This window comes from Hippoglossus stenolepis, chromosome 21 (genome assembly GCF_022539355.2).
Source record: "Hippoglossus stenolepis isolate QCI-W04-F060 chromosome 21, HSTE1.2, whole genome shotgun sequence".
NCBI classification, from domain to species: domain Eukaryota; kingdom Metazoa; phylum Chordata; class Actinopteri; order Pleuronectiformes; family Pleuronectidae; genus Hippoglossus; species Hippoglossus stenolepis.
Window position 1 is genome coordinate 14,630,545 of NC_061503.1, and position 24,790 is coordinate 14,655,334.

A 24,790-nucleotide genomic window follows, 5' to 3' on the forward strand; every position below is an offset into this window, starting at 1 on the left:
CCCCCCCCCCACACGTTGTATATTCTTGGGTGTGACGAGGATGAATATATCAGCCACAATATGAAGTAGCTGCGAGCTGTGTCTACTTACTGTGCGGTGTGATCTCTCCAATGTGGGAAACTAAAGAAATGACCATGCAGTTTTTGTTTTTTATGTGGCAGAGCTCGCTGCCTGGGTTTTGTCTCCCAAATTTCGGCTCATTAGTCAAGGTGAGCATAGACCTGTTTGTCTGTATTGACTTATTTGTCTCATCTTATTTAACGCGCTGTTATCTTAAGGAGCATCCTCTCTTTTCCCATTCACAAACTAAAGACCTGCGTTAATTAAAGGCCCGAATAGGATCTAACAGATCAGATCTTAAAGTAAACATTATGCGGAGACACTTTAATATATCTTTTAATTGTAAACAGGTTTTACGCCTGTTAATTAGCTGTCTGTCACGAATAATTGCTGATTGTGAACAAGCAGCGTTTTCTGTGCAAACTGTAAATGTTGCCTTACCGGACTGGAAATGAACAGGAAGTAAAGTAAACACCCCGTTACGTGGTTTTACAACAAATACAATCCTTCACTGCAGTCTCAAATTAGACCCCGCGTTAATTTTGCGGATTAAACATATTTTCGATAAGCAGATGAGGGAAAACAACATTGTAGGTGAAAAAAGCACCAGGAGACGGTAAACAGAGTTTGTGAACATGTAATTGGGATACTCGGGATAATGAGGAAGAGGGGCTGGTTCTGAAATGAGGAATCGCAAAAAATATGGCACGGTTCAAAGACTGCATTTAATTTGAGATTCATTCCTCACAAACAAATGCACTTTTGATACCGCATGTTTATTTATTGTTTAATAAGTCGACAACACGGCTGAGCTTGATTTTTAATACGTTTTTTTGTTTTTCTTTCACAGAGCAAAGTAACATATAATTTAGCCAAATGACAATGGATTTAGATTATATGCTTTAAGTTTGCTTTCCCATGCTGGCTGATAGTAAAGCATTTATGGTAATATGCTTGGTTGGTTCATGAGTGGCCAGCTCTGATAAAGCACTGTGTCTAATTAACACAGTGACAGCGGCACTGTCTGGGCAATCACACTCTTCCAGTTTATTAAAGTGGTTAAGGAAGTCACTCTGGCCCTTGGGGGACTGGTACAGTAATTTTCCCCCTGCAAGCCACGATGATACGGCCAGAGATGAGGCAAACCAAGTGTGACTGTCTCTCCCTCTCGCTTTCTTTCTCTCTCTCTCTCTCTCTCCCTCCCCTTCATTTTCCCCCGTGCATGCCTCTCCCGCACATCAATATCTCCCCTCCTTGTCCCTTTATCATCTCTGCCTCCACCACCACACCCTCCCCCCCTGCCCCCTTCACTCTCGGCGCGAGTCAGAAATGTAATATCGCATGCATTTTCCTGCCCCCCTTTTTCTTTTTTATTCCACCAGTGGACTCTAAAAATAACTCGCAGTAGGAATTGCTGACTTTTTGCTTCCTGCACGACTTCAGTGTAAGCAGCGAGACGGTTTGATTGGTCAAGACAGGCCTTCTTGAGAGCGGCGCAGGAGAGCTCAGCCTGATCGGTGTCTTGTCAGCAGCAGTAAACAGCAAAAGCACAACACAGAACACTTTGAAGCTGCAAACAATAATTAGCATGAGGGATGAGGGGGAGATCTGGTAATTGTATTTACTACTTGGCATGCTGAACTGGAATACTTAATACAAGCCAGGCTCTTTCAAATATGATTTAGATGATCCTTTATTCCCGTAAATTGTTGTTGACCTTTTATTTCCCCAGAGATAAATCAGTTCACGAGATTAGACCCTTTGCCAAATATTCTTATACTAATTAGAGTCAGAGGTACGGGCTTGTGCAGCTTTTTTCTGAGCGAGGCAATCTTTTAAGATAACGTGAGGCTCAAAAAGTTAAGGAGGCGTCATCAGACTTGAGAAGACGTTAGCGCGAGAAACAGCGTTTGAGCTTTACCTCCCAGCTTGTTGCTGTGGAGCTCTGATGTGAAACGGATACTTCTCCGTTTCCTGCCACGAGTCGTTGTGCAGAGTATTCTTACAAAGTGGTTTGAGCGCGACAGTGTTGAGGCCAAGGAATCTTATCTTCTCCGTAGCCGCCATCTTGGTGCCTTGCATCATTTGTCCTTTGTGAAATTCATTTTAGTTTGGAGACATAAAAAGGGGAAATGTGTTCAGTGTGTGGTAGGACTCTGATACGGCTACGGCTCGGTGAATTTCAGTATTTTCAACTCACAGGTGAGCGAATGATGAATATCCTGCTAATATCCACACTGCCTCCAAAGACTTGGCATCGGCCTGGTGTTGTGCTTCCCCTCCCGAGCGCTGTACTGTACGTCGCCACAGCTTGCTTATGTTTTTTACAGGCGAGGGGAATCTTGCTGGGAGAGTTTAAAGGCTCTTGTCCTTTCCCCCTCGTGCTCGGAGAGACCTCTGGGTAATTCTTAGCACTTCGCCAGCCGATCAAAGGTCAACACTTGGCGGGGCAGTGACACTGACCTTAGGCGCGTGTGTCGTGTGAGGTGGCGAAGTCTAAGGCAATCTGACACGAGCCATAGTGACTCAGTCGGGCTTTAACCCACGGTGCACACTCGACTAAACTGCGCCGTATAGTTTTTGCCCACCAAGCAATCAAACTGTTCTCGTCACTGAGCAGCTCTTGGGTTTTTTATTTTTTGCTGTTTATATATTTATTTCTCCCTCGGAAAGGTTACGCTGCACTCGGTTCAGGGAATGATTGTTCACGTTCGAGCAACCTAAAGATGGAAAACGCCACGAGCAGTTGGCAACGTACAAGTAAGGGATGTACTCGGAGTGTAAATGTTCACCGCTCCTGTAGGAAAACTAAAAAACTGCTTAATAAAATAACTTATAACCCCACTGGGCTTTGACAAGACAAATAAATCACATTCCTTTTTTTAAAAAACAATTCTGGCCTTAAAATTACCTGCACATTTTTAAAAGTTGAACACTGACGTCCCCCTCTGTGCCAGGAGATATAATTAAGCTCGTGTTCTCCCACCTGCCTCTAAAGGTTAGACTTATCAAAGCAGTAATGATGATTAGAAGCAAGATGAATTACCATCATGCTTTCGTACATGTGGGGGCCCAAATGAGCCGCTCGGCTCGCGACACATACTGGAGCTCGCAGAGGAAGCGACGACCGACCAATCAATTTTCCGTCGAGCTAATTATGCACATGTTTGTTTATTCCTGTTTAATGATGATAAGGTTATACCTCTGTGATGTGGATAATGATGTCATGGTTTTGCAGATTTACCAGGGACCATGGGGAGCACGGCCACAGGAAGCTATTGATTTTGTAATCTCTTATCTTATCTTATATATCTATATATATACAGTATATATAGCCTATAGAAGACTTTTCCCCTCAGAGAGAGAGGCTAAAAAAAGGTGTTGCTTCATGATGCAAAAAAAACCCATCTCTCCTACATTTGACTGGGATTTATTTTCTATACATCCGCAGCCAGTTGGCATCTTTAATTAAGTGTTATTTTTGCTTTTGAATGTGAAAATGTTGCGTCTCCTTTTCCAGCAAATAGATGCGTCCGCAGGTCTTTTGTCCGTGAAGGATCACGTAGCTATTATCATACATTTCCACGAGTAAATACGTGCAACAAGGGTATTCAGGCTTAAGCGGGCTGTTTCCCGCTTCCCCAGTGGTAATCAGTCAAGTCATTGTGAGCGTAATAGCTCCGAACCTTGATTTCGTAGCGTTGTGTACAACATGCCCTCTTGACGCCTCATCCCGAAGGTCTTTTTCAGTCCACGGAGATACAGCTTGACGGGGGGGGAGGAAATGCAAATGCGTTCTACAAGTTAATGTCTGCACACACATGCGGGCGGTCGACAGGCGCAGGCACACTCGGTAAACATGAAGACTGCTGTCGCATTCTCCCCCCCACCCACCACCCACCCACCCACCTACCCAGCAACCCAGAGGGTGTCATTTTCTCCCTTTTCCCCTGGAGTGGTGGTAACAGTGAGTGAGGAGGCACAACTATACCTCCACCACACACAGGAGAGGGAAGCCTCCTTCACGCCTCATTGACTTTGTTTTCTCTGGCTAATTTTTCCTTTCTCCTCACTGTCCGCCTCCCACCACCCCCACCCCCCACCCATAAAACACACACACACACACACACGTTCAATTCATCTCCCGCCCTCCCCTTTCCACGCCTCACCGTTTTGATGGTGATTTTGACACGCTGGCTGTCATGCAGCAGTTCTCCGGGAGGGTGGGCGATTAACAGAGCTGTTGCCATATGGAGGGAGATCAGCCGTCAAAACCCAACGTAATTGGCTCAGGGAGGAAAAAATACTAAGGTAACAGCGCTGAGAAAGGGGAGTGAGAGAGCGGGGGTGGGGGTTGGACACCTTGGTCCCTGCGTCCAGCAAATATTAAATGCTCATTAAAACACAAGCAAATGATTCATTAGTAATGAGAAAGTAAATGCATCGTAAAACCCGAAGGGAGGAGGGTTCACATGGAGCATTCTGCACAGTGGAAGAGGAGAGTAATTCCCCTTGGCCCTGGAAGAGGAACCAGTGTAACAGAACAGGAACATTAGACAGCTGTGCGTCGTGACGAGCCACATAGACGGATGAGAAAGAACCATTTATCAAATTCACACAGGGAAAACTCACATTTGATGAAGCCATTGTCATGTCTGCACTTAATACTGAAATGGACTTCAAGTCTGAGCCAGGGGTTTACATTGCTGACGGCCTAATTATATGGATTGGCTGCAGTAGAGCGTAGCCTATCAGCTCTGGGGAAAAATTAATTCTGGTACAGGGGAAGAGAGGGAGAGAGAGAGGGGCAGGCTGCAGTCAGCCTCACTGCTGTGAATTGATGGCTGCGGAGGGCCGGGCTGCACCGTGTGTGCACGCACCGGGTCCTGGTTCACTTAGAGCCACGCACGGCTTTACTGGAGGGTGTATTCTCTGTGATTTAGAAACTGCGTGTGGCTCTGACAGGTATGTGCTGAATAGTAAAAACAGCCAGGAGCAAGATGTAAACGCAGTTCCGTTGATTCACGGCCCCGGCGTCAGCGTACACGGGCTGATTCTTCACTCACTGAACAGTCGTACGTTCGTTAGCCCCGTTTATTTCAAACATCCAGCTCAACGTAATGCATATCATTCAAACACGTGCTGTCGGTGTTGACTCATAATGTCACTTTTAGGCTCCGAGTGCTGTGAGAGCATTTACTCTCTCAAGCGGATAACTAGGACAATTTAAAGTGTCGACACGTAAAGGTAGTGACTATTATTAGGTAAGATGTGGGCTCATGTTTCATTCTATTCATCACACATCCATCTCGAAGCTCTACAGAAGAAATGCTAATTGGGGTTACGTTCACCTCCAGATGTGGACAGCTGTTCTCACCACGGCTTCTTTTCCTGCGCCGGCCCCACTGACATTTCCACGACAGCATGCGCAGAAACCCTGTCAGGCTGAGTTCTGTGTTAACATCTCCAGTAATGTAGCGAGGCTGATGTAATGACATTTATGCATGGTGGCACTTTTTCCCTCGCACCGATTGGTCAGCCACCTTATGAATCAAATATGATATGCCAGTTACAGCGTCTGCTGCAGGGCTCATCATGCAGCGCCCTTGCACTTCTTTATTTAGCCTGCTTGATTCGGACTAAAAGAAATAAACAATAAAAAATATATAACTTCTTGTGTGCACGGAAGATGATATTAATTAGGGAGAGAATTGCTAAACACAGGAGGGCAGAAACACATTTTTAAGCAAATCAGGAACAATGAAATAAAAATGTCACCGTCTCACTTGCAGGACTCGTAATATAAAATAACCGGAGATCGGTGCGTTAGTTAAATGTGCATGAGGAATCGAAATGATGGTCCTTTCCCTAACAGCTTGCAAACAGGGTTTCAACTCTGAATATGCTGTATTTTCACGAAGATCAAAAAGAGAAGAAAAATACATGTCCAATCAAAATTCTTTTGCGAAAGGAGACTTTTGAGTTTTGTGCGAACGCATAAATTGGGAGAACTCTTAACGAAGAAAATATCTTGAACAGTTCACAAGGGCAGTGAAAGCATCCTGCCTCCACGCCGTGTTAATTGGCTGAGTCTGACTCTTGTCTGCTGTCTCCACAAACAAGCACCTAATATTCTCTGTGTTGCAACAAAACAGAAACATATTCAGACTTATACCCAACCTTTTTTTTTTTTGTATTGTTCAGTAAAGCCAGGATATTGCACCTTTCCCCCACAGAATCCCTTCTCCGAATTTCACGCCACATGCCTCGTACATGGGTGCAGAGAGCGGGGAGCGGGCTGCCAGTGATTGACGGACCCTAAGTGTCGAGTACACGCCCACAGGCCGGAGCCTCCCGAGCAGAACATCCGTCTCTGCCCTCTGCCTTCTAGTGCTTCCATGTTATCAGCCCAGTCAGCCTGACCAGCCGGTTATTTATGTGTGGCGTCGCCTCTTCCTCATGCTTGGCGGTGACATGTGTCAGTGGCTCCGTTGGAAATCCTCGACCAGATCCTCTGTCTTACTTATGCTGAGCTGTGGACGGCGGACATAGACGGCAGCATTGGGTGGGACTTTAGGAACGCTTCAAGAGGATGCACATATATTTTTAAATGCTGCTCGTGCTACAGAGGCTTACAAATTGCACAGAGTAGTATCTATCGAGGGCTACACCTTTTATTTCCATATCCGTCATGGCAACCGTCATTTGAACCTGACCTAATCTGCACCAGTTATGTGATCACATGAGTAATAATAATAACAACGGTCACTTCAAGCTGAAGCAACTGAGAAACAAAAGCACCCGGAACAAATCTTTACATCCTTTGCCGGTGGTCCGACTGTCAGTCCCGCAGGACGGATGATTCCAGCAAGCGTGTCCATCAGCAGACATTTGTCCGGTCAAAGCAAGACACTAATCCGCTGCCCGCTCCCTAAATGTCCACTCTGCTCTACACACGCTGCAGATGTCAGGTTCTCTGATGCCACTGAAACTGAACCGATCAGGATTTGGACCGCTGGAGGACGAGGATCGACTTCCACCTACTCTTGTTTTTTCGCTGAGATGGCGTGCGGCTGATTTGTGTTGTTGCATGGATCCGTCTACAAATGAGATGCATAGTCCCAACTACTGCATTTGTTTGGACGATGCCACAGTCGTCTTGTTTTTTTAGGTTCTGTTTCTCCCCCCACATCTGTCACTGTCATTAGATCACCGCTAGTGATCCGTTAAATAAAACATCTGTGTCATCTTCGAAGGTGATTGCAGATCGCTGATCCCAGGCCTGTGAGCTCGTGGCTGTAATCTGAACACGGTGCACAGTTGTGGCACTTGACCTTTTTTTCCTCCGCTGGAATGAAAATAGTAAACATGACAAGCTGAGGTCCTGGCAGAAGTCCCCAATTTTCACCGGGACACATCTGTCTAGAGTGAGGACTGCAGGCTGGTTGGGGGTGTCACAGCGGAGAGCAGTCATCCAGTCAATAAGGCCACATAAACCATTAACCAAAATCAGCATCACTTTCGACAGCTTATTTATGAGGAGGGTTCTCTCTCCATGACAATTGTTGCTTTTTGGTCTGGAGGCACAAAGGGAAGATCAGTGAGCTGCCACTTGAAATTGCAGTGAGGGCGTTAATGTGAGCCGGCGTCGTGCTGTAACTGGATTAAGGTACGCTGCGCAATTTGTCATTTCTGGCTTCCAATGCCTTTCCTATTTGTCAATGGTGACAATGGTGAGGTTGCTATTTTCAGCCTGAGCATTTACCTGACTGTGAGCACATCACTAATGATTGCATGAAAAGATAATGTGCTTCGGTCTCACTAATTCAATCATTCGTAATCTGTTTAACAGATTCGGCGTGTGATTGTGCAGAAGCCCCCAAAATATGATCCGTTGCCCCCCAGAGGCTATTTTGTTGTCAGACTACAGCCGATGGGCTCAGAGATTATAATTTGGACTATTTGAAACACAAATGTTAGGAATTACAAATGGTTTATTCTATTTTTCATTTTCCTATTCGTATGCAGTCTGATTCATCATAATTACATCTTATTATAGTAGAGTATACGAAGACATGGGCATCTTTCGGCAGTGTAATGGTTGGTGTGGCTGTTACGACACAGTTATATGACATTACTATTAGGATGAGGGTTAGGGCTGGAATTAGCGTCACTATGCTCACATTACTGATGCCAATTGACTTTAATGTCAAAATGCTTTTATCAAAATCCTCATCTTTACTTGTGCGAGTATAAATGCTTGAATCCCATCATGAAAATCTAATTACGTCGTGTCATATCGTTGTACTAATGTTTTTCACTTTGCTAAAGAGGATCTTTTCTCTGTGACCATAGTTTAGACATCTGTAGCAACTGTTGCTGCAAACAGCCGTCACTTGCCGCATTGATTCATTCGGAGCCGCTCTCCAATGAAGCTGTTTGTTTACCATTCAAGAGAACTTGATCTTGAGCTTCAGCTTGAGTGTTTTAAGTGCTTATCTCTGTGCAATGTGCAGTATCTTCTGTCCCTAATGTGCCAAATTCAATGGAAACAAACAAATATAGAGATAAAGCAGAGAAATACTAGCATTTCCGCTCTTCTTCCATGCAGCTGGAATTCTCTACCTTTTTGTTTCCTCAAGAGGTCTTTTGCAGTAATTTGGAAACAAACATCCAGTCGGTAAAATATATCCGCCCCCGGCGTTCACTGAGTGTGACATATCAAGAAGCGGCGGTATTGTTGTGTGGAGCAACGAGGGGACTGCATTGTATTCATCCCCAAATGGCTCTGAGCGAAACTTCTTTGATTAATATGTCTGTAAGGGAATGCCAGGCACCAGAGAGAACCACTTTCTGAAAACACGACCATCATTCAACGCACAGCATTTTGTCCGTCAGGTTTAATGTTTCCGTACGTCCTTTGATGGAGGCCGTAGAGGAGAATGGAGAAGAATATTTTGGGGGGGGGGAGCAATATGTTTTCAAGGGGATTTTAACGGCTCCGGCGTGACAGGAGAAATCATCGCCATTAATCACGTCATGCACTCGTGCAGGGTGACTTGCATTAACATCAAGCCCCATTGATCATGCCTGGCCGTTTTGAAGTTTGCAATTAAAACCGACATTTTTTCAGCGCTGCTCGATGTGTGCGTTTGGTTTAATTACGGAAAACTTAAGAAAAACATACTAAAATAGGCTTGTTTGTGCTTGTGTGTGTGTGTGTGTGTGTGTGTGTGTGGGTCTCCGGCAGTCGTGCTTCATCTCGGAGAACGAGGTCACTGCTGTACACTCACCACACTCTTCCCGGCTTAGCTCCGAACACAAACACACACAGACGGCTTCTGTCTTTCCTCACACACTCGTGCACATAAACGCAGCAGGTGGTGAGGTGTTAAACTGACCATGATTTGGCTCGAATTAGACAGCAGACACTCCCTTTAGGCCGGAGGGGGGGGGGGCTTAACAGAATTTCCCTGATTGAGCGTCGCGGCCAACGCTTCTGGTACCGGTGCCACTCTGGCATTTGTGCACAATTGGACATGCACCTCAGTTTGTGTTTGGCTGCTTCGGGGTAAAAGCCTGCAGGTGCATCTGTGCTTATAAAACCTGCAACATTAACTTAATACTCCTCACAAACTCGTTGTCACAGCAACACCACACCCCCTCCCCCCTACCGTTATCTTTTTTTGCTAAATCCGTTTAAAACCGGCACGTTATCGCCGAGATGTCAGAGGGAGGGCCGACCGGCAACCTTTTCCTTGTTTCTGCATGTCACCATTATTGGATCAGAGCCACGTCTTCCTGCGGAGAGTGAGCAGTCTGAAAGGCGTGTAATCCTGTTGCCGCTGCTCCGTTGAGAGAGCGGCGGGCGTTTGCGGGTGTGTGTGGCTGCGTGTTTCTATCCAAGTTTATTTTCGTAGAGCTTTGGGGTGATAATGCCAGGGCGCATTTGCTGTATCATTGTGTGTGTGTGTGTGTGTGTGGGTGGGTGGGTGGGTGGAGAGAGAAAGCAACCCCCAAAGATATGGCTGGCTATATTGAGCAGAGTGGGGTGATGAGGGAAATCATCGGGGCTCTGCTTCGTCCACGAGATGCACAGTTAGTGGGATTTATAATTGGGATTAACTGTCGTCCCCTGGTGAGTTTTTCCAAGCTGGTTATCATTAATGTAATCCAATTAGTCCATTCATTGTGTTTAAAGATTTGTCTCAAATTGACTGAATGCAGGTGTAGATTCTATTATTAACCTTCAGGAAAACAGATTGCACTTTCTATAGATTGTTCCACTTCACTGGTGCTCGGAGGCGGATGTTAATGTGAATTTAAGTTGGTTTATTAACATTTGAATTGTTTTGCTGATGCCTCCCTTCACTTGAACTTAAAGACATAATACGTCACAGTTCTTCAGTAAAATGTCTAACCTGGAGAAATCTAAATTTTTTTTGTTTACGGTAAGGCAAAGGACATATGACAAAGCAAAAACTCACTGTTAGCCAGTCAAATATTGAATTAATATGTGAGTTAAACCATTTTGAAACAAAGATGTTATTTTAACCATGTGATTTTATAACTCTCAACCAGTTCTCTTACTTCGTGAAACTATAGAAAGTATAACTTGTAATATAAATGTCTTAATCCTTAAAATCCGTTAAATTATCTCTTAGTGGGTGCACGGCTTTTGCAGTGATCCCTTAGAAAAGTGCAGCTGAGCCCTTTCGATCTCGCTCCTGCCGAATCCTGGCTCCAGCGCTAATGAGAGAAGCAAGTAGGTATTGATCTTCCCTGGTATTATTGCTGTAATTGCAATGTAACTTATTTACCTTATCTGCACCATTAGAAGTAGCTGCTGGTTGAAGAGTGTATATGAAAAAAGAAAACCTGCAACACAAAGGCAGCGGTTTGAATGAAAGGGGGTTTGTGTCTGAGGCTGGAGGGGGGGGGTCTGTAAGAGTGCGGCTCCACCAACGTGTCAGGTGACCTGCCGACCTCGAGACGGGCGGCAGACGACACAAACATGACAGCGAAATTACAGTGTAACAGTGGATTGACAGTCACACAACCCCCTGCTGTGCCTCTCCTCCAACTGCAGCAGACGCACCAAAATAAAAAGAATGAGACACTTGGTAGATAAAGTGTTTTCAGTCCCACAATCCTACAATCAAGCTGCACCCAATTGCAGACACTCATGGAAATCAGTCTCCTAAATATGCCTGATTGTTTTGATCATGATCCGTGACTTATTCCCTGTGGAAAAAGGTTAACATGTGGAAAACTGAAATCTTCTCAATCATCTCAATGTTAAAGAAAGTGGGGAAAAAACTAAATCCTGGATCTGCCCCTTGGATCAGGACCCCCTTGCCGACATTGAATGGTTTATTTCCCCGACCCACTATCGCTTCCTTCCACCAGGTTTCGTGGAAATCAGTTTTTTTATGTGTAATCTTGCAAACAAACAAACAAACAAACAGACAGACAGGGGTTGAAAACATAACCTCCCTGGCAGAGGCAGCAAACAGGCCCGAGCGCAGATGAACATTTTCAAGGCACCGTCTGTGTATCAAATACACAATGTAAGACAGCACGAGCTCAGCTGACGTCCCCCTCGGACTGCTCTTGCTTTTTCATATCAACAGAATCAGCAGATGAGACGGTGCTGGGGCTAATCACATCTTCCCTCCAGTAAGCACAAGTCCCAAACCCCACCCCAGTCAATTTTTGCACCAGCTCCGTTAATCCCTCTCCCTTTTGATGTTCCCTTCTGTTTGTATGAAATCAATAAAATATTCGGCACAAAAACCACTCCCCTCCTCCCTCATCTCGGCCGGAGCCGCCACAAGGAGCCAGTTTCTGTCTTTCTGGTCCCCGGGAGTCAGAAAAAGAGTAAATTGTTATTGGTGGGTGCTAAGACCGGCCCCCCTGCTATGCTCATGTATGCCCTCAGTGGCTCCATATGCCAAGAGAGCTGCCAAGAGAGCGGACAGGCAAGCTCAGTGACTGCCAATCTGCAGATGCAGGAGCCGTCCGCTCATGCATATTAAACCCACACCACCTGCTCGTCGTACATCACACCCTGCATTCTTGGTCCCAGGAATTTTAATCAACCGCGCTGACAGGAAGCTCCTCTCTGGTCCACGTAGCCGAATCGTCCCTGCTCCTCTCCTCTTACGCCGCAGCTCGGATGGCGCTGCATGTTGATGTCGCGTTTCTGCAGCATCTCAGAGTCGCCCGTGAGGAAGATGGAGGGTGGCAGGGAGAAAAGCGAAATGTGGCGTCGAGGCAGAGGAGAGGAGAGACCACAAACCTTGAAATTCCGAATGCATCCGATGCTGTTTGGTTCGTCTCTCTTGTCGAGTGCTCACGAGTTGCACCTCCTCTGCTGTTGTTCTCTGGGATGTGAATAATCGTCTGCATTCTTTTAGACTAATGTAAAAGCTAGACCCAGAGAGACAGAGGAAAAACACAGAGGTAACCAGTGACCAAAGCGACTTCTCGGTCTTTAATTGGTTTACACGGTGTGGTCGAGACAAATCACTCGTTCCAACTTTTCCTGTCCTGCTTTTCTTTCTCTCCCCTTTCATGATTATTTGATCTGTTTGCTCGTGCACAAACCGCATCTCGAGATGAGTGCTGCATGAAACAGTAGTTTGAGTCATTTCCAATTCAAATATCTTTTGGCAGGCGTAAAGAGGACGCATGGCGAATGCTCATGGAGGGAAAATGTGTTTTCACAAAGAGGCAGTTTTAACACAACTGCGCCGCGATCATATCACCGACAACACGATGATTCTGATGCTGATGAGCTGAGATGCACACATCTCCTCATCAGCTTAGAAAAAAACCCTGCATTGTTTAGCTTCGAGCAACCTGTCACGTGGGCTATGATATTACAGTAAGTAAACGAGGGCACAATTAGGTACTCATTCAACTGCACCTCTCAGTCTCTCTTCCAGACTCCCCTGGCAAAGAATAATCCTCTAGACCCCCAGGATTAAAGTTTCATGCCATCCTTTTAAATATAGTCTTAAATGCAGAAAAAAGAGAAGAGAACAAGAAAAAGGCAGATGGAGACGGGCACTGCCAAGACGAGCCCAAGTGTGGTATCGGCACCGTGGTAACAGTCAGAAGCACATGAAGCCAAATATGTCACGTTTGATGAATGGTTTGTTAATAAATTGTGATGAAGAACAAAAGACCTTTCATGGAAATGAAAAAAATATTAAATGGAGGCATGTTGCGCTTGTACGCACGCACGGAAATACTCACACCGAGGACAGATTGAGATCATATCTGCAAATCGTAAATCATCATATCTGCAGATGGAGTGTTTGCAAATAACGAAAACTAATTATGCTGCTGTTATTTAACAGGTGATATAGTTGATTATGAATTTGTAAGAGATGATCAGATTGGATGTTTAGGGCTGCAACCTCCTAATGGATATTGTGCATCCTTATAAAATATATAAAAACCCTCTATACACTGCATTTAATTTGTAAGTCTATGAGTCCATGGGTGCTCGTCACTGCTTCCATGCGTCCTTGCACATATGTGTGCGTGCATTGTGTGTTCTTTCTCCTATTTCATGGAGTATTCAGCCTTTCCTCAAGCAAAACAACAAGCAAGGTACTTCCAGTATTTTTCAGCAAAGAATAACAACAACAGGAAGCTTTAATTAATTTGTGTCTCGTTTCTCTGCGCGCGTCCTCTCCTGCCATCCAAATCTAAATCTAAGGCCATTGCTGTGGCAAAAATCAACAAAGCACTAAAGCAGCCCCACTCATTAAATATGCATTTGATAGATTCAAATTTATTTCTCCAGTTGCTGGTTATTCTCCGTTATTTGCTCTGTAAGTAATGGAGATAATGGCGTTAAAGTACATTGGGCCACTGTTGAATATGAGGTAGAGGCACTCATCCCATTCTGAACAGCTTTTATGAGTTTCCCCCCCGGAGTAAACGGACGTATGTTTACGGCTGCGCTGGTGTCCGCTGTACTTCACAGCGCTTTAGCTAATGCGATGCTAATGTGCGGCACGTATCGCTGCAGAGATCATCTGGGACTCGCTATTAACGCACAGATCTGTCACAAAATAAAGAAATACGGCAAAGAAGTCAAACAAAACTGGGAGCAGCCGTTTGTTTGATTCCTGAGGCCATGAGCAGCAACGCACTTTTCTCCCTCCTGGTGGTATATTATGATAATTATACCCCAAATTACAATCAATGAATCAGGATAAATTATCTGTCTGGTTCCATATTACTGCAAATGGGTTGCGAAGACAAATTAGCACGGGAGAAATTGCATCTAATAACACCGCTCTGCGTTGGCGCATTCTTATAAAGCTCATTAGTGATTCTGGTCTTAAACAGTGAGTCTATCACCTCTGACGGATTACATGTTGACCTTGATCGCCTGAAAAGAAAACAGCTACAGGAGGATGTGCAGGTGGAGAGAAAGGGAGTCGCTCGCAGCCTCTCAGTCACAGCGCCACTGCCGCGAAGCCCCATTTGAAGTCGGAGGGCATCGTGGCTTCATCAGCGCCCGCAGTCGGAGTAATGTGCAGCTGAGGTGGCAAATTATCTTTGAAAGCCCTGAAGACGACATCAAAAAAACACATCACGGTGCTGATAATAACCTGACAATACTCATCTTAATATTCATGCACCCCTCTGTGATCTCATTATCTTCTTAAAGGTACTTTTGTAGTACTTCATCTGGAGCAGGAACAGCTGCAAGTCCACGGCACAGACTGTATATAAAGTCCAGGTCATGAACCCCTCCTCCTCCATGTTAGCATTTAGGACAGGGCCCGCATCCCCTATTTCTACTGTGTATGACATCGTCGGTGCAAGATGGCAGCATTTGTATCCTGGGTTACTTTGGCTTCCTTTCTGGATGATGTGTGGAAGTAGACACGTGTTGTCCATCTTTACGTCTACGCTCCATGGTCTGTTACAGTCTCTGTCACATTTGTACAAACGGGTAATAAAGTAATGTGGCTCCAGTTTCCTCAGAGCTCTGCTGAGGATAAAACAAAAGCATATTTCTTCTCCCTTTCTGCGGAAAAAAAAAGTGTTTCGAATGTCTGTGTGCCTTTTTGTCAAGTAACAGTCCCACTCAAAAATTACACACTCCCTCTCCTGTCAGCCGCTGCTCCCCCGATGTTTGCACAGTTTCTCGTATCGGTGATGCAGGTTATGTCTGACAGCGCAGACACCGCTCACCTCCAGCAGAGGTACAGTGCACATAAGACAACAAACAAGCCGAAGCCGTCTGATAGAGAGCGCAGCGCAGGCGACGCGGACCGAACGGTGAAGTCTCGTCGGCTGCAAAAACACTTGCACTGTGCTTTGCGTGGGTTTTGTGTGGGGGAGAAATTTCATGGTCACTTTATGATCTGTTTTGGAGCCGCTCTGGGAGAGGGAGGGGGTCCGGAGCTGCAGGGACTTCTGCTTGTTGTGTGCGAACGCTGATCACCCGAACTTTAATCAAGATTCAGCTGACACCGGGTCAGGGGATAATGTAGATAATTAAAACTTTTCATTAGTTCCCTTAAGGTTTAATGCATGTTTGATGTCTTCCGGGGGTCTACTTTATTAACCTGCTGCTTTGGGCCTGCCACAGTGAACGTATCCAGAACCTGTTTTTTTACTTTGTCTTGTAATGATACTATTAGATAATGACTTGCCTCGAAGGTGTTGCAGAGACACTTGTGAATGCAAGTTCCCTTGAGATTCCTCACGAAAACCTTTGCAGCCGCATATCCACAGACGGCAAAACTGTTCCACTATTGATGTGTTTGTTTGAACAAATGCAAAATAGTTACGATTAACGTGCAGCCTGTCAGCTTGAGGCTCCACAGCCAACGCCACTGGGACAGGGAAGTGAAGGACGCGCGGAGTAACTGTGACAAATGTCCCATCACCAGGATGTCACGGTAAACCAAGGCTGCGTGCTCTTTAACCCGGCACAGAGGCAGCGACGGGCCACCTTTAACCAAATGTTCTGCAGGTCAACGACTATTTGTTTGTCTCAGGTCAGGGACAGAAGGTCCTCAGGGCTTGTCGTCTTGATAGACATGCAAGGCATACAGTCCGTGTGTGTGTGTGTGTGTGTGTGTGTGTGTGTGTGTGATATTTGACAAACAGACCAAGGCTATGACATGCGTGTCTCGTGAACCTTAAGGCTTATACGTATTGACCCACAGCTTTATCTGCCTTTATTCACGCTTACCAGCTCAATGTATTTTAAATATTCATGTGTGCTGTTTACAGCTTATGTAACAAGGCGTATACGCAGCATATAGCATCTTTTGCCACGTGTTCTGCCGTAGTTGGATTAAATTACTTTCATGTGTGTTAATCCTCAACCTAAAATGCTAGCTTAGTGTCTCCCAGTGCTTGAGATCAAACAGTGAAATTGACTTTGACAGCAGTTTATTTACGTAGAGAAACGTGATAAGAACCAGATTTGTTCTACAGAAAATCCCCAAAGTCATGTTAAACATCCACCAGCTTGTTTACGCAGTATAGAGCATATACGCCGCCATTAAGGTGTAAAAACCTTAAATTAGAGGAAGTTCTCAAACATTTTACTTGAAGGTACAAATAAATAGCCAAAAATGTACTAAAGTAAAGTTAAATGTACCACATTAACTATTCTACCTCAGTAAAAGTGCTTGCTTTTACTTATAGTTTAAGTTTAAGAGTGAAAGTAACTTGCGGAGTGGAGCCTGCACCCTAATGCAACGGCATTTTGCGTAGTAGGAAGTAAAGGTATTTGCTGATATATGTAGTCAAGTAAAAGTGAAAAGTACCCAAACAAATCTACTCAGGGTTAAGTACAGATCTAGATGCATGAACAATGTACTTTAGTTCAGTAATGAAGTACATGTACTTTGTTACATCCCAAGATTGTTTACCAACATCTGTATTGGCCTCTATGACATAAAATTGTGCTTTTAAAGATTAGACACATTGATTTGCGTCGTCTCTTACTTTATTGACCTCAGCTGCTAATGCAATGTACAGTGGAGTTTAAGTGAGAAAGATACTGTTCAGTCATTCGAATGAACTTTGTGATGGAGCTCATTGGAAACAATCACATTAAAATCACATGTTTAGCACATTTTAAAGTCCAGTTAAACTACATCTGCATGTGTATAAATAATATTTTTTGGCATTTCGTTTGTCAAAGGCCAATTTTTTTGCCCATATCCACTGGACTATATATTTCTCCGAATATGGTTCTGTCCAAAAGGCAGCAGTGCATGATGGGTAAGCAATCAGCGGGCTCTCTCAGGACTCTCCCTTTTACGTAGTAAGGCTCTCTTTGATGTGTACTGCAGTAAACACAGGCGGTTCTCTCCCGACCACTGTCTCCTGGGGGATAGGGCTCAGCACAAGAACACTAATGAGCACATTAGAAGGAAGCCATAGAGGGAAAATGCTAGTTGTAAATGGAATCGTCTCTTGTGTTGTCTGCAGCGAGGAGGCTGTGTCTAGAGTGGGTCTGAATGCATCTCACTGCATGCATATAGCAACGTCTGTGAAGAATACTGCACCAAGAAGATTCTCTCCCGACCTCATGGACACGCAAATGCGAGATTTTAAAAACAGGATTCGAGTCGTTACAGATAAAACCGGTGACATCACCACTGCTTCCAGTCGCACTTTAATTAACAGTTGAAGGTAATCGTGCATCGGAGCTAAAACGTGAAAAGCAGGATGGCGAAACAGAGCCGACTTCAGTCACACAGCTTCACAAATGGAACATTCACCAGTGAATTACACTTAAGATAATCAAAGGGCAGGTCTTATCCATGTTCCATTAAGCAGCACAACATCTGCAGACGTGTTTTTGTTTCTGCACTTTGATTAGCTCCATGTCTGCACATTCACAGATAAGAGCATCAAGCGCTGTCACTTTTTCTGAATAAAAAAAACCCATAATATGTCCCATGTGATGTTTTCAATGACATTTGTAATGTGAGCACGCATGCAGAATTTACATTCACCTTCATTTTTTATTCGCTAGTTGCAACTCATGGGACTTTTGCTTCAGTTGTTTAGTTGTTGTAACCTTCACGCTACAACAACAGATATTGAAGCCCCCCCTCCCCCCCATCAGAAATACGTATCAGAATGAGAAAAATTCTACATTTACTTTACGCTGAAAGACTTTTTGAAGATTTCGCACAAAGGCGATCCAACAGTAACGACTGAGCGGAAAGTGCTAGGCTCAGTATTCCTCTCAGATAACTCTGATCTCTCAAGCATCATGTGAATCTGTGATCCCCAGCCAGTGGATTCCTTGAAAGTTACCAAGGGAATTGGCAATCTGGATTGCCTTTGTGCAACGGGGAGAGTGAGAGACGTGAAAATGATTTCAAAGAGTCCAGGATGAATCACGCTCCCAATGCAGCTGCCATTTATTAGCACATTTTCCACAATGCTGTGTGTTTTTTTTGTTGTTTTTTCACAGCAACCAAACAGTAGCTGTGTTTCATTGAGTTTGCTGGAGGCTTGCATGAGGAAAGTTTTATTTTGAGGATAAAAAAAAAAAGAAAAAGAGGCTTCATTAGAAGTGCTGAAAAATGAGCCTAGTGGCAACTTGTATGTTGTGTTTGTCATAATTAGTCGTGACACTACATCTCAATAATAACCAAAACCAAGGGACACATCATTTATTAGCTATTACCTCAATAATGAAGATGGAGACTCATTTAAAAAAAAGTGTGATTTCATTACTAATTTTATATCAAAACGTGCACAAATGTATTGGTTTGACTGCACGGATGTATTACAGGGTTTATGTTGATACCCTCGGGGTCAACCCCTTGATATTCAACAAATGACAAACACTGGAAACATCAGAAAATATAAATACCCACATTATCGCCATTCTGCTTTGTCGCACTCAAGAATCTGATTAATTGCGCTCTTAACTCGCTGTGTTTTCTTGCAGGGGAATATTTAAAGAACGTAGCACTTTACCAGGATCCCGTTTGACAGATGCTCGTTCAGAAAAAATTGTCCTCGCTACGCTGCAGATTTTTTTTACCATTTCTTGCCTGTCACAGTGATGAAAAGAGAAGCCGTAACAAATTGACAGCCTGTTCTGCTGGAGGCCAAACATACTGTATGTGAAGATGACTTGTTCCGTGATGTGGCCAACAGGGCTAAAAGAGGTGATTCTCGGAAAAGTCTTTATTTTATATTGCAGATTTGTTAGAGGTAATTGGTGCAGAAAAGCATGAAGTGAATAATTTAGTTACTGGTATTGGTCACTGGTTGAATAGGGAAGATAATCCAGGGATGGATCCAGGGCTGGAATCTGATTGGCCCCTGAAGTGCCTCTGTCTTTTCAGTTGTCTTTTTTTTAATATATAAACTAGTCAATTACGAACAATACTAAAAGAAAATGTGACATTTTGTTAAGAATTTTATTTTCTACGCTTTTTGAAGAACACAATGTGCTTGATCCAGGTACAATTTTCATTTCTGTCAATGACTTCAATGTGCACCTTCCTGAATCAGGAATTGTGCACAGATGTTGGACCTATACTCGGCCCCCCTGTGTAAATTGTGGCCCCTTCATGGCCCCTGATTTAGAAAAATCCCAGATCCGCCTCTGACATCAACCCATTCTAGAATTTCTTTGCACAAACTATGCTGTGCTATGTTTAATTTAAGACTCTCCTGTCTCTCTGGGTATGAAACTGGCACATCCGCTGTCGGAGAAAAAGAAGCGATATACAAAAGGTGCTGCACTCATGTCCCTTGGAAGCTTTTTCTGGAAGCTTTGCTCCTCATGAAAAAAAAATATGGGGACATCATACATCATCATCGATTCCCCAAAGTGCTGTGTCATTGCAACGGAGACGACCTTGTGTAGTTCACGTTCCACCCCTGTGCCCTGTCACCAACATGTGACAAATGGAATGACGGCGACGCTTGAAACGTACGAGAGAGAGAGAGAGAGAGAGAGCGCTTTCTCCTCCGGCCTCTTTTGGGTGAAGATGACAAGTTTGGGGAAATAAAGTTTTTGAATCGCCCGAGCACAGATAAGATTTCTCGACACAGGTACTAAAAGGGTGTTTGGTATCCGCATGACCTTGGCTTCTCTAATGTAAATATATCAATGGTTAGGCTTACAGTACAAAATCAATTTGGGCTTCTGTCAGAACAGCTCTGCCTCTTAAACCTGAACCGCTGACCTAAAATAGCGGACATTGTCTTTGTATATCAAACGTGTCGTTTTTCACGTGTGGTCACCGCCACTGTCTGAGTAAAAGCTGCGAGGGACTTTTAACGCCATGACAATTATTGCCGCAGACGTGCATAACACAAGGGAGAATTGTGTTCTATTTTCTATTATTAAAGTTTCTTCTTGAAATAGATAACCTTTCGAACGATGCGCACAGGGAATTTGTGGAATTTATATTACGAGATGTGATGCGATGTGTTTTAAAGCCTCGAGAGTGAAGGAGTCAGCTCAGGTTCAAGGCCTACTTTCATATGCATCAAACTCTAGGGGCTGATAAATGAGAAGTGATCCACAAATTAGCATTCGCAAAGTAAGACGTGTAACAGATACAGATTGTGCATGTATATCCTGTTGAGCACGTCCTCGCGCACAGAACCCACATGCATCTGCACATGTGGTGTGACTGCTACATTTAAGTGGCGTGAGCGATATCTTCCAAAGTTTCGGTCGGGCCCCAGGAGCGCCACATATCTCCGTTTGTGTTCCCTCTGATCTCTCATCATCTCTGGGGCCTAACATCAAGAGCCCCAGATTTATCGAGCAATGGCCATAAACACAACACAGATTGAAGTGGGTGCTGGGGCACAAAAAAAAAAGAAGAGGGATTACCAAGTTTTTATTGTCCCGCACGCGATTGGTCGCTAGAGGCTCAGCTGACAAAAGGCCAGTGGCCGGCACATAAAGCAGCTTGGGCGACAAAGATTTGGCCGACTCACACAAAGGGATGACAGAGATAGGCCTGGAATGACAGTCGGAAGAATATGTTGTGTGCGAACACGTGTGTCGCTGTGCATATTATAAATGGATGAAAGCAGAATCAGACGTGTAATCCCATTGTATTGGCAAGGTATTGAGCGTAATACCAGTCAATCCAATTTTCAATGCTTGATTACATCATGGAGTGAAAGCGCTCCTGAGTGATAATCACTGTATGTGTGTGTCTGTGTGTGTGTGTGTGCACTTGTGTGGCTGCACATGCTAGCAGGCACAACGTCTGGGCGTCGCTGTGGCCACATGCCTGACAGCTGTGCATATTTCACAGGGTGGAGAACCCTGCATTGCAGTGCTCGTGCATGGCAGCCATGCTCGTGATGCGAGAGCAGCTCAGGGTCAGACTGGAAGAAGAGAATTAAAGGCTGCATCGCCGGGGCCCGGCTCTCGCTGTGCCCTGCCTCTCTGTGATGTAACGTTGTGTCTTTACCTCTATTATTTACTTCTGTGTTTACCAAAGCGACCAGATGGGGAAACTCACTGAAGAAGTGAGGTTAAACGACCTCACACGAAACAAACAGCTGGATAAGCTCAAAGAATGCAGATGCTTTGTACTGAATAGAACCAAAGCAGTGCACTGTTGATAGCATTGATGACACTGGATTTGTTTTAAATCATGATTTCTCTTTTGCATCAGGTTTAAAAAACTTTAAACCTATTTTTCTCTGTTCATAATGAAGGCAGATGCGCCGATGGCCTTCTCTCCTGTAGCTCACGAATTTCAGAAATCAACATGGAATGAATCGTCTCTTTGAGTCTGCGGAGAGCAGATGAATTTTTAGTGCCAAAAAAAAGAAATTGGTGTAGAAGAAACTACAACCAGTGGCACATCAAAGAGATTAAAGGAATGAGAAATGTTCATGTGTGAATTTGCAACAATTTTTAGAAGCAAAGTTGAAAGAAGTTTATCTGCTTAACTTTAACTAAACCTGTCTCCCTCTGTCTCCAGCAGTGGCCCCCACGCTCCCCAGTCCACGGTCAGAGGTCTTCAAGCCTTGTGTGGAAGATAAGGACCTGGCCTTCTGTCTGAATGAGGGAGAATGCTCCATCATTGAAACCGTGGCCGGGGTTCACAGGCACTGCAGGTGAGCGGGATGGTTCTTGTGTGTGTGTGTCAGTGTGTGTGAGGCGTTCGGTTACTTTCTCAGCATCGACGTTTCCTCTCTTTTGCCCTTCCCCTCTAATCGCTAACCTTGGGGTCATTTTCATTCAAGCATGCTTTCTGTTTTGTCTCCGTCCCGACGGAGCGTGTTCTTTGGGCGATGAAACGCCGGGAAAATCGTTGTGCAAATGCAACTAAAATGCACCGGTGATCCAGAGATTCAATGAGTCGCTCCTGGAGATCCACAGAATCCATAGTGCTCACTTCATCAAGTGTGTCCCGAAATGACCCCCTCACATTTTAATGAGCGATCGCACTTTGCATCGGATTTGAACTTCCCTTTCCCCATCCTCCCGTGGCCACCCGACAGCGTACACAGCATAAACCTCTCACGCTCCCACCGGTCAGCTGACTCTAACCGCTCTCCTTCCTGCCGCATAATTATTTACCTCTGACAGTCGACATTTCTCAGACTTCAGTCTTTTGGAGTTCATCGTCTGTGACAGCTGTAAGTCTTGGCTGTTTGACAGATTTTCTCCCTGGTTAATTTCTGCGGTAATGACGTCGGGAGGAGAAGCACAGAACTTCACTTGTAACTAATTGGTTTCCTCTGTGGGCAGCGGGAGCGTTTTGCAGCAGCCTTCAGAAAGTCCTGCAGGTTTAAAGTTAACCAGACATTTTCCGGGCTGGTTAACTCTGAGAGACGCGGTCAGATTCTAAAGTATGCACAAGCTTAGCAACACAACAAGGCCTTCAAATAACTTTTCCAATAACTTAATGCAAATACAAAAGAGACCTCAGCATTGGTTGAAAACAACCACTTTAAACCTGAGGGTTTTCTGAAGAGCTGAGAGAATTGTCAACATTTACAAAAACATTCATTTCTAAGCCTCTGAAGTAGATAGAGAGATGAAATCAAAAAAACTTTGCATTGCTTAAACATTTAAGGCTTTCATTCCAAATCATTTCCTTTCCCCTAAACTTTGTGTTTAGAAACCAATAAAGCCGGCGAACTCGCCAAGATGCTTCTCCTCCTTCTCTCTCCTCCTCCTTCTCTCTCCTCCTCCTCAAACTCATCTCTTTGCCGCCTGAGCCTCGGTCAGCGCGAACATCGTCTTGGTCTAATTCTTCTTCATTATTCTTTATTGCTGCTTTGATCGATGAAACTCTCCCTTCGATCGTCAACCATTGTCCGAACAACTACTTTAAACTTTAAACTAACTACTTTGAACTCCACTTCCCATAATGCATTTCGCCTCTCCTGCAAGTATTTCAGCAGATCATGATGTATGTTCATCAGTCACATGTCTTGAACATCATGACATAGCGTAATCTAATGTTCTGATAAAAATACTGTCTTATGTTAGAACCAATATCCTTCCTCTCCACAGTGGTCGCAACCCCTCAGCACGTGTTTTCTGCTCTTTCGCTTTAGGGGACGTGTAAAAATACATAATTATAATAGTTGGGCAAACCCCGAGATCCATAATCACCCAAATGATGAACCCAGGGATCAGAGATGCAGCTGATTCTCTGAACCAAACACAGGATGAACAAGGGGAACAAATGTGATCTTCGATTTGGTTGGACAAAAGTTTTAATAGTAAAATCAGTCGTACAAAAAAGCCTTTTCTCCTCCTGTGTTAACCTTGCATGCAGATAGTTTGATGTGCCCTCTTTGGTATGAGGTGCATTTTAATGACAGGCTTGTAGGAGAAGGCATTTGCAGGATCCTTCTTTGATCATCCTTGAAAGGCAGCTGACTCTTTTATTCTTCCGCAATTTTCTTTTCTTTGTTTTTTTTCTTCTTTTGTTGCCCTCCGGGAGCCTTCAGTCACTCAAACCCCGACTGGCCAACAGCTTAAATACAGGAACTCCACTTAATAGACCCCTGACTTCAATGCAATCGTATAATGTGACAAACAAACTAAAATACGTATAGAGAAACAAACCTGAGCTATTTGAATGTCTTTAACGACTGAGTTGCATAGCAGATTGCATCATCAATGACACATGACCATGAGTCTAGTCTTTCAGGAAATAAACAGTATTCAAAAATAGAATAAACACTCAGGAAATCGTGTATTTAATTAAAGTCCCACTCCAGTAGCTTGTCCAAAACTTTTGTTCTTCTGTTAAAATGACATATTCATGAAATAATTTGCCTCATGGCCTGAAAACGGCTTTAAATCTAACTTTACACCTTCCTTCCTCATTGACTGGGATCTATGAAAATGCTAACATGGCCCCACCGCTGCTCCTCGTCCACCCTCACAGCGCCACCTGCAGTTGAGCATTTGTTGCAAGCTACTGAGCCCCACCCACAAGTTGACAGGATTGGTTCCTTGGGAGTTCCACATGGGAGACACATTTAAACACTTTAGAATTTACATCTTTAAAGCTCACTGGACTTTGGGTTTGACAAATAGTGAAACAAGCCACATTTTAGTACTAAAAAAACTGTAAAATCTTCAGTATTTGCATGACACAAAATATACTGTATATACTTTTATTTGATAGCGAGACTATGATTAAGTAAAAGATAAGCGAGAGGGATTCAGTGTGTGTTTCCTGTCAAATTACAGTGG

General features: G+C 44.3%; 1 protein-coding gene across 1 annotated transcript in view; it reads left to right on the forward strand.

The window, feature by feature from the left end:
• nrg3b (neuregulin 3b) overlaps positions 1-24,790 on the forward strand; it is a 177,097-nt gene that overhangs the window by 64,010 nt on the left and 88,297 nt on the right. Inside the window, exon 2 of the mRNA XM_035146551.2 lies at positions 22,050-22,185. Within this exon, the coding sequence (XP_035002442.2) occupies positions 22,050-22,185 (136 nt within the window). The remainder of the gene's footprint in view (positions 1-22,049; positions 22,186-24,790) is intronic.